This window comes from Phyllobates terribilis, unplaced genomic scaffold (genome assembly GCF_046119375.1).
Source record: "Phyllobates terribilis strain yellow unplaced genomic scaffold, ASM4611937v1 Scaffold_1__5_contigs__length_1240528914, whole genome shotgun sequence".
In the NCBI taxonomy this organism is placed as follows: domain Eukaryota; kingdom Metazoa; phylum Chordata; class Amphibia; order Anura; family Dendrobatidae; genus Phyllobates; species Phyllobates terribilis.
This window is the reverse complement of record NW_027362761.1, coordinates 560,175,989-560,190,108: the sequence shown is the minus strand read 5'-3', so window position 1 is coordinate 560,190,108 and position 14,120 is coordinate 560,175,989. Positions and strand designations below refer to the sequence as shown.

Genomic DNA, 14,120 nt, shown 5'->3' with positions numbered 1-14,120 from the left:
GCAGCGTATTTTGCAGCAGATTTTTATGCAAATTTTCAGCTGTGTATGGCAGTACCAGCAAAGAGTATGAGAAACCAAAATTCTCTGTTCACACTTGTTGCTTTTTGTTTGCTGTGTATCTTCTGACTTGCTTGCGATTTTGGAAAATAGAGCATGTCACTTCATTCAGCTTTTTTTCACTCATAGAAGTAATGGGTGGTGAAAAAATGCATCAAAAAACGCAGCTAAATTTTTTTCAGCGTTTTTGATGGCAAAATATGGGTTCTATTTTGTGATTAACCATCTTGTCTTGGTCACTGAGATGGTTATTTTTATAGGGAGAGTTTAATTCAATCAGTGGTGTGTACAGTGCAAACATTGGCTGAGCTAGGTGTGAGATAGAACAATAGCTTTGGCCCAGTGAGGTGTGAAATTGAACAATGCACTGTGCAACTGAATGACAGACCCCAGAGTGTGAAAGCAAATAGTGTCATACAAACTCAATGCATTGCCAGTGTCTAAACTATTCCTGAACATTTCACCTCCCTTCACACTATGCCAAAAACAGAATGAGATTTTTTTTTTCACAGAACTTTATGTACATGCATGAATAGAGACAGAAGGACAGTGAAAAAAAAGCAGCAAAAGCTGCATTTTTGGCACAGCTGTTCTCCTGCCAGGGAAAAGTAGTCAGCAGATTTAGCTACAGAAAAAAACAGGTGTGTGAACATAGCCTTACAGATGGAACGTTACTAGTGTCTGTGGCCACAGCCTCCGGAGTGCTCCTACTGTGGGTCAGAGCTGACTTCTTGATACACTAAAAATCCTGAACAATCCCTTTAAGCAGTGTTAAGTTGGCCGCTATGAATCAGTGAATGTTGTAGGGAACCCGCTCTCTCCTTAGGTCACCATCACCACCGATAAAAGGTCCTAGATAATGCTTAGAGCAGAGAAGCAAGCCCACGGACCATGTTATAGGGATCGGATGATAACCTTTGGGGAAGCAGGGGAGAACCCCTTTAAAATGACCTGACACCGTCCCAGTTCAGCCCAGTTAGATGCACACAAACCCGTACAGAGGGAAAATGACAAAAAAATGACAGAAGGATATTCCATGTATCAGCGCTTACCAGGCTTTCGATGTCGGTGCGGGCCAGGACGTAGGTGCGGACGTTGCTGTTCTGGTGCAGCAGTGTGTACAGGAGCAGCGTGGCCTGGTCAGACTTCTGCTGATCGCACAGGGCCGTGTACAGACTATTGAAATTTATCTGGAAGGAGTGCGGACTTGGGCTGGGCGGCACCGAGCTGTCTGGAATTAAAGACCAACAGGGCTACATGGGCAAAGCATCAAATTGTGAAATGTTTACACTGCTGTCCTGAAATACTCTGTGCTGCCAGGGACCGTGTTGTATGTTACGCTCTGTGTGATTTCACACTCCTCGTGTCATTTACATCCCTGCCCTTCCTATCATCACATTAGCAGACAGTTCACTGCTTCCTAGAAGTCTGGCTCACTCGTTCCCTGAAATACTCTGTGCTGCTTGGGGCCCTGCTTCATCCATTAACTCTCAATCTGTAACCTCCAACCTGTCCACTACACTCCTCTCTCACCAGGACACTGCCCTTCTCATATCAATCACCGTCACTGCCTCCATGAATCCAGCACACTCCTCTCCTCAAATACTCTGTGCTGCTGTAGGCCCAGCTCCTTACAATAACTCTGTAACCTCCCACCTGTCCATGTCCACCACACTCCTCACATCAATACACTGCCCCTCTTATATCCATCACCACACCCCTGAACCACCCACATGCCTCTCCTTAAATACTCTGTGCTGCTGTGGGCACTGCTCTTTCCAAAAAGTTCCTTAATCTCCCACCTGTCCACTCCCCTCCTTACATCAGGACGCTGCCGTGGTCACATCCATCCCTGTCCTCACCATCACTGCCATACGAGTGGACAGGTCACGGCCTCCTTAAAGACGGCACACTCCTGAATTACTCTGTGCTGCTGAAAAACACAGATCTCTCTCCCATGCCTTGTATATCTGATATACTTACCTTGTGTGTTTCTGAAAGACGTAATGGACTGTCGGAAAGGATTGGGGCAGTCGGGGGCGTCGGTGATGTTCGCTAGTACCAGCAGCAGGAGGAGGCTTTGGCTGGCCAGAGGCGAGGACTGTTCCTGTGTGGGGGTCGGTTTGCTGCCCACTCCCCCTAAGGTTAATACCGTCCACAGACCACCTGGAAAGCAAGAACATAGATTCTGTAAATCCAGGTATGTCCTGGGAAAGGTCCTGATCACATAGGACGTGGCCATTACACCTATCACAGGGTGTAAAGCACCCGCATAACTTATACTGTACAGGAAAGTGCAGCAGCGGGCACTGCCCTATACCACCCGACTACTGCTGAGAATACCCCGCACACTGTGGATCTACCTCACTATACAAGCTGTGATAGCAGGCAGATCGCCCCAATGCAATGTGAAGAGAAACAAAGTTATGATATTACAATTCTTTAAGAGTTGTACAATTTATTATAACGGCAGCCAGACATTCATTGTCCTTGGGTCCAAAACATTTAAAGCATATTCGTCCTTTCACATCAAACTCGTCTTGCTGTTGTCATCCCTCATAAGGGATCTGTCCCAATTCTCGTGCTCTATAAACATGCCATCTACACTTTTTTTTTTTTTTTGGGGGGGGGGTCGGCGGTTCCTATTCATCAGCATTCTGCCAGCACTATAAGTGCAGGAACATTCCTTCCCCAAACTTCCTAACATGCAGCGCACCTGTCCAATGACTTGTCTGCCCTGGAGTCTGCCTCTCTATTAACGCTGAATGGAGAGATGGAGGAGAGACATATAACCCGGCCCCCGCTGCCCGTAGAGAGACAATAACCCGGCCCCCGCTGCCCGTAGAGAGACAATACCCCTCCCCCCACTTACCGTAGAGACAATGCCCCTCCCCCCACTTACCGTAGAGACAATAACCCTCCCCCCACTTACCGTAGAGACAATAACGCTCCCCTACTTACCGTAGAGACAATAACCTTCCCCCCACTTACCGTAGAGACAATACCCCTCCCCCCACTTACCGTAGAGAATACCCCTCCCCCCACTTACCGTACAGACAATACCCCTCCCCCCACTTACTGTAGAGACAATACCCCTCCCCCCACTTACTGTAGAGACAATACTCCTCCCCCCACTTACTGTAGAGACAATACCCCTCCCCCCACTTACTGTAGAGACAATACTCCTCCCCCCACTTACTGTAGAGACAATACTCCTCCCCCCACTTACTGTAGAGACAATACTCCTCCCCCCACTTACTGTAGAGACAATACTCCTCCCCCCACTTACTGTACAGACAATACCCCTCCCCCCACTTACTGTAGAGACAATACCCCTCCCCCCACTTACTGTAGAGACAATACTCCTCCCCCCACTTACTGTAGAGACAATACCCCTCCCCCCACTTACTGTAGAGACAATACTCCTCCCCCCACTTACTGTAGAGACAATACCCCACTCCTACTGTCTCTGTGCCTCTGCTGCTACAGACGGATTACACTCGACAACAGTCAGTGAACAGCAAGTTACACAGACATGAGCTCTGTAGTGTCTGCTGCATTAGAGTAATATATTTCTATCATTTTTAGTTGATTTGCAAATATTGGCCCAGATTCACCCAAACCGGCGTTTTTGAAGCCAATCTTGATGAGGGGGTGGGGTGGAGTGCGAGGCTCCTGATTCATTACGAGGTACGCACACAGGCACGGACTGATGTCATATTTGTGGCATGAGGAAGGCCACGGCTCGGCATGAATCTGACGAGCGGCGGTTGTCACGCCATGGCCCGGTCCACCCTAGCTCCACCCACATTGTCAAATTGAGCTGGGAAAAATGGCGAGGATTATACTCTGATGCAACAACCGAAAACTGCTGTAAATGGAGGAGTCAGCTCCGCACATATCACTAAGGGGTTAAAAGGGACGTGAAATATGACGGAACTTCTGTAAAGATGGCTGCCAAGTCTGAGCAGAAACATTCCAATATCTATAGACTTTAATGGAATCTGATCTCCTAATATCACGAAACTGATCAGCTTTTGGCCGTAAATCTCCGGTGGATATCACACTTCCCGGCCGCTGCACCTCCGCAGACCCCTGTGGTTGCACTGTACAATGGCCGCAGAGCCAAGGCACGGTGCACCGGGGCGCGCAGGATTAGCATCTCATTCCTTCATAGATGATGTATGGAGATGCGAATTCCCTTTAGGTGAATGTTTCTAACAATTATTACAGTCCCCAGGCTGAGGCCAAAGGGTCCCCACCCAAAATCAGCTGTGCAGCAAACAAGAGCTGATGAGGTCATGCAGGATTCTCGCGCGCTGCCCTTACGGCTTGTAAAATGTGCCATGCAAGGAAAAACATTCCACAGCCCTGATGTATAGCGAGCGCCGGCTACCAGAACGGGCTGCGGGACCGACTCAGGTTACCATCCACAGAGCCAAACACCCGACCAACAGTCAGGGCAAAAAGTGGAGACTGGGTGCCCAGTCCAACGCGGGGCTTCTCTGTCCACCTTTCCCATCACTTGCATCCACCTCTCGGTGGGGTCTGTAATATCTTGCTGTGCTGCAATGTAACCAGAGGGAAGAGCAGATCTTGATCACTTCTGCAGCAGGATCCGTCTACATATAATCCCAGGTAAGAAAAGGAGGAGAAAATGACCCTAACTGGAGCATCTTGCATTTTTAGGGGAATGTCAGAAGACGAGAATTTTCTGCTCCAATTTTGCACCCAACATACTTGACCAATGGGACCCGCACAGATCCGCAATGTGCACGCTTATCCATTGCTTTATCCGTTCACTATGAGGTTGTCAAAAAAATAAGTGCGCAACGCCTGGAAACCCTATAGGGGCTCAACGGAGATGTCCAGTGAAAACAAGCCATCACCTATCCACAGGAGAAGCGATGACTGATCGTGGGGGTCCGATCATTCCAACCACAATAGAATGGAGAACCTTTATCCCTGTTGCAAAATTCTAAATAAAAGATAAGATAAAAATGCCCGTTCTGCCCATCGGTACAGGACCCCCACCAATCTACAACTCTTTTTTCACAATGGTGTGGCTGATGGCTTGACCCTGGTGGGCAGAGCTTTGGGTCATCCCAGTGGCCGGCGTTTGGGCACTATGCGGATAGGTTGTTCTGCTTGTCGTGTATGAACGTCTGCTTGCACAGGCAGACGTGGCAATAACGAGGGCTGATCAGCCATGTAACAAGACGCTTAATATGATCGGTCCTCGAACTACCTGATAGCACGTACAGGTGAGCTGACGATGATGGTAAGCGTTTAGATGCGATCAGCTCATTGATCGTGTGATTGCCGCCATGATCCAGCACAGCGATGGTCGGGAAGGAGCGCTCGTTTGCCTTTAGTTAATACGATCTGACGGCATTTTTTCAGGGGAGAATTAATGATGGAGTTGGGGGCAGATCCTGGAGCTTCCATCTGCATTCCGCACCCTCCTCCCATTCATCGCTCTCCGCTTCCTCCAGCGGGGGACGCTGCCAATTCACAGTGAAATAGGAGCTCTTGTTTACATGAATTAAAGTAAGCTCTTTTCATGTTAAAAAAAAAAAAAAAAGTCAGATATTTCTCGACTTGACCCGGTTCCAAGAGCTGGAGCTCGGCGGACGCCAATGCTTCATATTGCTAAAATAACAGAACAATATTTACTTCTATCTGGCAGGAATACGGCGAAGGTGGAGGAGCCGCAACACAAAGCATGAACGGAAGAACAGCTCCGAACCAACGCCAGCACCAGCACTTATACGGGTCACAGAGGAGTCTGGAGACAAGAGAGAAGAAAAGATCACCATCTCACCACCCCCAGAGACCACACAGCCCAGAAATAAGGCTGAGCCGCAGTACCAGGCACAGCCAGAGGCAGGAGTGGTGCTATTTCTGGATAGATAAGCAAATGTTAAAAAAAAACAAAAACTATCACCTAATATCAATGGTGGATCCTGAGTTATCTACAGAATATAGAGGTGTTATCAGTCATTGTACAGGAAGAGGAGGTGAGCTGTGATATCCCTATTGTGAATGGTGGATCCTGAGTTATCTACAGAATATAGAGGTGTTATCAGTCATTGTACAGGAGGAGGAGGTGAGCTGTGACATCTCCTATTGTGGATGGTGGATCCTGTGTTATCTACTGTATATAGAGGTGTTATCAGTCATTGTACAGGAAGAGGAGGAGGTGAGCTGTGACATCCCCTATTGTGAATGGTGGATCCCAAGTTATCTATATATAGATTTTAGCAGTCTTTATAATGCTGCCTATTATGATAACGACATGAAGGTGACGAGTGTCTATTGTGAATCTGCAGTGAAAACTACAAGATTTCAGAATTCTTATTAATACAAATAGTAATGTAGAAATGAATAAAAAAAATACAATTATTAAAAATATATTTCAGATAAAAACTTGATTTAAACAATAGGCCATTCTCTGACAATACATCTAGGCTTCTGTCAGGGACCACACAACTAATGGATATGTCAGGGGCCAGATCAGAGGAGATTCTGGGACAAAGACACTGCTGATCTATAGCCATAGGATGGGTCCTCAGCATTAGACTGTGTAGAGATGTGGCACCACCAATGTGTAATGGCCACGCTCAGACCGGAGAGCTGCAGTACCGAGAAAGGCCACTATGCAGTGTATGGCGCTGTGCTGTTCGGAGCACTGTGACGTTTCATTGATTGCGGCTCCAGGTATCGGACCCTCACTGATCCAATATTCGGAGGATAGACCATCAATATACAAGTCCGGGACAGCCCCTTTAATATAATATTATTATATGGGATCAAACCAAGAATTAGAATTTTTGGAAAATAGCACAAGGAGAAGATGGAGGAGGTGCTAATAGTATAAGGGGGATACCCACACTATAGGGGATAATGAGGAGGAAGAGGAAGCAGCAGAGACCTAAAAGTGGTGAAGCGGAGGTTGCGGGCGCCCGTGAGGTGGTCTGTGGGCAGAGGCTTTACTATTACCAGGCATCACAGGGATCAAAGACCAGGACCGGAGCTTTTGTAATGAAAGCAGTTTCTGTTTGACAGGAAAAGGGGGATATTTCCAAAGACACATGGAGAGAAAAGCCAAAATAAAGTGAGAAGTTGGGAAAGCGTTTATTCGCTTGTGGTAGGAAAAAGTTAATGCGGCTCTTGAATGGGAGAGCTGCAGTCAGAGCATTTTCCATAATGTTACGACACCGTCTCTGCGGGCCGAGCGCCTGTGATGTGGGATATTCCCCGGCTGGAGCCATAGACGCTGCTCCACCACAGGGGTCGCCAGAATAACGCCGGCGGCGTCACCAGAATAACGCCGGCGGTGCCACCAGAATAACGGCGGCGGCGTCACCAGAATAATGCCGGCGGCGCCACCAGAATAATGCCGGCGGCGTCACCAGAATAATGCCGGCGGCGCCACCAGAATAACGCCGGCGGCGCCACCAGAATAACGCCGGCGGCGCCACCAGAATAACGGCGGCGGCGTCACCAGAATAATGCCGGCGGCGCCACCAGAATAATGCCGGCGGCGTCACCGTGTCAGGCGGCAATAAAAAAACAACACACCGTCATGTATCGTGCCGCAGGCAACAAACACCGGACACCCCGCGGATCAACGCTACAGAACATACAGGAGAACAGGACATCACACAGTGTACAGGCGGCATGATATCCGCATCCTCCAGCAGTGTGAACGGTGCAGTCATAACCTGCACAGCAGTCCCAGCCCCCCGCCTGCGCAGCAGTTCCAGCCCCCCGCCTGCGCAGCAGTTCCAGCCCCCCGCCTGCCCAGCAGTCCCAGCCCCCCGCCTGCCCAGCAGTCCCTGCCCCCCGCCTGCCCAGCAGTCCCCGCCCCCCGCCTGCCCAGCAGTCCCCGCCCCCCGCCTGCCCAGCAGTCCCCGCCCCCGCTTGCAGTCTCTGGGCATCTGCCCAAATGAGGATCAGTCACAATCCTGGGACCCCTTAATCTGTGCAGGTGATCAGCCTGGTGCGCCCACCGTCGGAGGGGGCATTGACATTTGCAATCCATTAACCCATTATTTTACCAGGCTCTAATTACAGCTTGTTCCCATTATCCAAGAGCTTGGACTCTGGGAAGGAGTTTGGGGGCTAAACTGTTCCTATTGTTTTGTGACGCTGGAAAACTGGAGGTCGCTGCATGCCATGCGTCTTAGGATGACATAAAAAATGTGCCCAGCAGGTACCTGGTGTATGTGAACACGTTCTTAACGGGTTATCCTGACATGGGACATGACATTAATGTCCAGGGAGGTGGGGGCTCCAACTCAGAGAAAAGTAAGTCGGAGGTTTTGTAGACAGATTTACGGCTTTATATCCTTCAACTCAGGATCAAACGTCTGAAGCTTGGGACAACAGAGAGATGGCTGTCAATAACTGATGGCCCCCCACCCACTGGACTAGAGTGGGAACCCCCACCCACTGGACTACATGAGCACCCCCACCCACTGGACTACCGTGGGGACCCCCACCCACTGGACTACATGAGCACCCCCACCCACTGGACTCTAAAGTCCACATTATCAGACATAATATCTAAAACATCACATCTTTGCCCCCAGAGCTTTATATGGTTTTGTTCTGCATCTCCTGCTCCACTACTATAAGCGGCTCAGATAGATATAGTAATGTTCGGTGAGAAAGGGTCGTGGTGCGGATCCTTTCTCAAGTGTTACCACTGTAAACGCTGCTTAAGGCGGACAAAGCACAAAGAAAATGCCATACTCATGTGCACAGGTCTGTATCAGATAAAAAATGCCTACCAGATCATGTCACCTTAGTATCGGAGAGCACTAGTGGGTCCAGGTATACTGACACATTGTAGGGTACAGTTGTGAGTCAGTGAAACACTACGGTATGGACACCTTTAGGCTACGCTCACACACTGGCACTAATTTCTGTCTGGTACTTCCGTGGCAAAACCATATCTGCGGTGCACTCAGATTCTGCAGTGCAGGTGCTACGGGTGTGACGTAGATCCCCAGTTGTCATTCAATTTGGCTAATCCTCAACTTTTCAGAGCAAAATTTGCAGAAAACCAGGGACGCTCATCTTCTCTGAAAATCATTATTTCCCGCAGAGCGGACAAAAATGTGCCGGGACTTCTTCCAGAACATAGAAACAGATTTCATGGCCATACACAAATGGATGTCGGCGAAACCCGCAGATATCGATGACAATTTAATGTGTATGGGGGGGGTCATTTCAGAGATGAAGTTGGGGAGAAAAAGGATCTGGCATATCACATGTTCTCTGCCGGAAAAGAAGTCTGGTAGAGGTTCTCTCTGAAAACAAAGAAGTGTTCCTGTCAGATGAAGCACTGTCAGGCGAAACATTGGCTGACGGCTATCTATTGTGTAAAGGGGACTTTAGAAGCAGAACCTGTGCCTAAATCCTCATCAAATATATGATATATGAACATTCCCTAAGTTTTTTCTGCCCAGTTCTGCCAACAGGACCATAGAGGGTATCAGGGGGGCCGCTGTACAAGACGCAATCAGTACAGGGGACGTGGTGCTACATCAGCGCTTTCACCCCTCCATTCTCAGGATCTGTGAAATGGCAGAATGTCTTTAATGAGAACACGGCGTGTCCTGTGCGGATAACACATTTTCCTTGCGCCGTCTCCAGGTTTCTTGTGCTGTTATTTCCCATACAGACAAGCAGCCACAGAATTAGCCGGACTAATCTGAGTAAAGCGGCTCTGCTCGCTGCGCTGACAGCTCGGGAACAATGTAATCTCCTGGAGGATACGTGCAGCTCCCCCTGGATAAAGCAGTCACAGTACGGGCCGCACGGCGCTGTGCACACATGACAGGCTGAGTGAAGATATCAGGGTCTTGTGACCGACCTCTGGACATCACTGGCACCACAGTGACTAGACCAAGTCTCCAGGCTCTCAGCCCTTGGCATGACGGCTTCCTGACTGGACACATTCCCAAATCTCCCTGCACCCCCTCGGCTGCGATTGTCCCCTCGGCCTCCTCCTGTAATCACTTTTTCCCCCCTGGATGTTTAGTTAGCAGTTTCCAAATACATAATAAGTCCGCTTCTCCAAAGTAAATACTCGCAACCAGAGATAAAAAAGCAAATACCGCCTGTTAACTCCTGACAGGCGAAACGGCAGCTACTACACGGGACAAAAAATACAAAGTAAAGTAACACCGCAAAACAAAAAGAATTGCATCTATTCTGGGATCTGAATTTCATCTGGGGTTTGAAAACATTTAAGGGTCTGGTCTGGGGGGTCTGGATAAATTTAGGGAGGACTGGTCTGAGATTATATTAGAGTCTAGTCTAGGATCGGAAGTCTAAATGTATCTTCTGCGCTCATCGGGGGTCTGAATTGATTTAGGGGCATGGTCTGGGGTCTGAAATCATACAAGGGTCTGGATAAATTAAGGGAGGACTGGTTTGGGGTCTGAGATCATTTTATGAGTCTAGTCTAGCATTTGAAGTCTAAACGTATCTTTTACATGCTCATCGGGGGTCAGAATTGATTTAGGGGCATGGCTTGGGGTCTGAAATAATTTAAGGGTCTGGTCTGGGGTCTGGATAAATTTAGGGAGGACGGGTCTTGGGTCTGAGATCATTTTGGAGTCTAATTTAGGATTTGAAGTCTAAAATGTATCTTCCGTGCTCGTCGGGGACCTGAATTGATTTAAGGGCATGGTCTGGGGTCTAAATTCATTTGGCAGTCTGGACTGAATTAGATTAGGGGTTTGAATAGATTTCTGTGTTTGGTCTAAGGGATTGTTTTTATTCAGGGGCATAGTCTGGGGTCTGAATTTATTCTGATATCTCGTCTAGGCATCTTAATTTTTTTCTAGGATCATGGTCTAGGGTCGGAATTAATTTTGAAGTCTCAAATTATTGTTGGGTCTTTATATACTAAGAAAAGAGCATAAATCTGGCCACAAAACGGGTTTTCAATACAAAGAGAGAAGAGAGGCGCCATCAACACACCTCTGGCAGCTGCTTATCTCCTCTGAAAACAAAAGGATTGGGCGCCGAAATTCCAACTGCCCGGTCCTTCTCTCCCTATGACATCAACTGTGGAAGTGTCGGGAGGCTCCGGGCACATCAGATGGTCAGGCCGATCCTGTACAAATCAGAAGCTTTGGACGACTTTCATCTAATGTGAATGGGGGCCTTACGGTCGTCTTATGCTCTCCCTACGACCCCTCCAATCTCTTCCAGGAGATGCATATTTTCCCATTGACAGCACTTTGTAATGAGTATGTTACAGAGAAGCAGAAGCTGAAAAAGTTTCCATATAGTTTTCTGGGAAAAAGTTTAAGTCCAACTTTCTTCCTTTACATCCTGGTTCTTTTATGCCTTTGGAGTCCAGTGGGCGGTCCTACTTAGCGAGTGCCAGTTTACCATGTATTCAAGATCCTACAGGGAAGGCGGTCAATCCCAGGTTAGGACCGCCCACTGAAAGAAGAGGGGATCTCAAACTACAGAGCTCCCTGCGGATCAGGCGTCATACTCTACATGGCAGGGGGGGCGATTGGGGGCACGGAGGACTGGCGAGTCTTTCTGGCGTGCCCCCCCCCCATATTCTGACACTTGCCTTTCTATATTTTAGGTGCAGACCGGCGCCTGTGATCTTCTCTTACTGGTATCTCTGCATCCTACATCTGGGGCTGTTTATTACGAGCCGGGCTGCTTGGCGATCCTTACATGAGATGCTGCCAGATCAGGCTGTTTTTATTTCTCGATGGCACAACATTATTCAGAAATGACAAGCGCAGAGTCTTCGCTTCTTCTAGAAAACCCAGAGCCGTAGCATTCCTCCCTTCTGTCTCACAAGTGATGTGTGGAGCCGCGTCCAGCGCCCGAGCGGGAGGGTGACCCATTATGGATTCAGTGATGTGCGCCGAGCTGCCAGCACACGGCCATAGACCTGGAGCTTCATAAAGGGATTTAGCTGGGGGGTGGGGGGATGGGCCTGGTGCACGGACATGGTCAAAGTAATGGTGCCATTACTGCGAGAACATTTTTCTGCAGTGCTTCAGATGTTTCCAGCATCCCGACAATCACCCAAAACAGCATCCCGACAATCACCCAAAACACCATCCCGATAATCACCTCACAAAACACTGAATAACTTGGATAAGTGGTCACATGAGATTCTGAAATGATGAGGGAATTAAAGCCAAAAATGGAGAAAAAAATGGGGTGTGTTCCCATGGATGGATAGTAAATCCGTTGAATGCGCCTTAGCCTGCTGATTGATGGAAGTTTACCCTCTGGCATTCGAGCCAATCCTCCAAATGAAGGAGCGCCCCCTTGCTGGTTTAGAGACCCCCCCCCCTATCACACTCCAAGGTGGAATAACCAATTTACCTCCTTAGAAGGGGTTGTCCACTACCAGACAAACCCTTCTAAACTCCTTAAGTGCGCTGCCTAACAAAAAAAAACAACAGCCATCATAGGTCTGACGGAACTTTGAGCGCTGCAGACGATCAGCTGCTGCAGATAGTCTGTAGTTCAAAATTAAATTTTTTCTAAAGGTTAATACAGAGCAAATATGATTTTTTTTTGGAGATTTTTCTTAAAATTTTAAAACAATTTAAAATTAAAAATATAGAAATATAAAAATAAAGAAGTTTATTTGTGGAGTACATTTTGTTCTTAGTTTTCTTTAATACTTAACTTCTTTTTTTTTTTTTTTTTTTTTTAGTTTTTCTTAAAACAACTGCCTATTTAATGCCCAAAAAGTAGCAGTGCGAGTACAATCCACCCTGCCGTGACGCCCTCCTACATGTCCAGCCATCAGTCTCCTATATCTGGAACTCATTTGGATGAAGAGAGGCGTCGCTGCTGGCCCTGACATGTAATTACCATCCGACTGCCATGTCGACTTTCCACGACTTATAAATAAAAGGATTACATTGATCAAGGGGCATTGTGCGCTAATGAGCTCCTCACCGATAACGGAGAACACCCATCTGACACTTGGAGTAAAAATATTTCGGAGATACGAGACGCACATGTGCCTGACGTTATGTGGGTGATCTGATGCAGAAGCACCAGCGAGGCACGAGGCGTGCCACACCTCGGATTGTTTTCAGGGGTTCCTGCAGAATAGAATGATCAGTCCAAGAGACAAAAAAACAACGGACATGTGAGCAGCTCCATAGAGTATCACAGGTACAAGAGCAATCCGTGAAAACGATGGATGGCACGCGTACAAGAACATCGGTCGTGTGCACGAGCCCTACAGCAGATCTCCACTATTTGCCTCCCATTAGCCGTTTTGCATTGTTCCGGCCCTGCCTGGCTTCCATTGTCCCGCAGTCGGGGAGCAGCAGGTACCCGGCCATCTTTATGCTGCTCCACTTCTTGTGACTTCCTGCTGAGCTCACGCTTCTATGGTGCAGGCAAGCAGAGCTGCTGTGTAAAGTATGAGGGATGGGACAGCAGCAGGATTTCAGACTCCAGTAGACAATGCAGATAAGTTGACATCGCCGCTTGTAGATATGCGTAAATGGAGCTAAAAAGCAGCCAACAGTAAAAAAAATAACCACGTTAGAGACCTACATATAATCCTGAGATCCTCCGATTCTTGCCAGTTTCTATCTGCGATGTGAATGCCGGGCGACCATGACTGGCGTTCCAGCTTCTCCGACTGTCAGATGCCCGGGGGTAACACTGTGGGCAGATTTTCCAATTACCAGTCTGGGTAAACTGGCCCCAAAAAGTGGGGGGCGCCATCCAGACATCTATATTGGAGGTCACCCAGCTTTCCCAAAAATAATATTCCGAACGATCCCTCGCCAGTTGCCTAGATATTGGCATCCGCCTACATCCTATCTGCCAGCTCCAAAAGTAAAGCAAGCACTGCGGATCCATTTCTCATCAAAGTCGCCCATCTCTAGAATGAGAACTATGGATGAAATACCCCAGAACGCCCTCACGGGGCGCCACCCAGCAGAGGAATGCAGTTGGTTAAAGATGCCATGGAAAACACATTAAAAAAGGGACAGCGTTTGAAATGTGAAACAGCTGGCAGAGAAACA

At 48.2% G+C, this 14,120-nt stretch overlaps 1 protein-coding gene across 3 annotated transcripts in view; it reads right to left on the bottom strand.

Annotated features, from left to right (window-relative positions):
* The window catches only part of DYM (dymeclin), a 262,125-nt gene that overhangs the window by 179,881 nt on the left and 68,124 nt on the right, over positions 1-14,120 (bottom strand). For all 3 annotated transcript variants that reach the window (XM_073680479.1, XM_073680481.1, XM_073680480.1), the window contains exons 9-10: positions 2,041-2,223; positions 1,110-1,288 (exon numbers count right to left, since the gene is read on the bottom strand). In XM_073680479.1, coding sequence (XP_073536580.1) covers positions 1,110-1,288; positions 2,041-2,223 — 362 coding nt within the window. The remainder of the gene's footprint in view (positions 1-1,109; positions 1,289-2,040; positions 2,224-14,120) is intronic.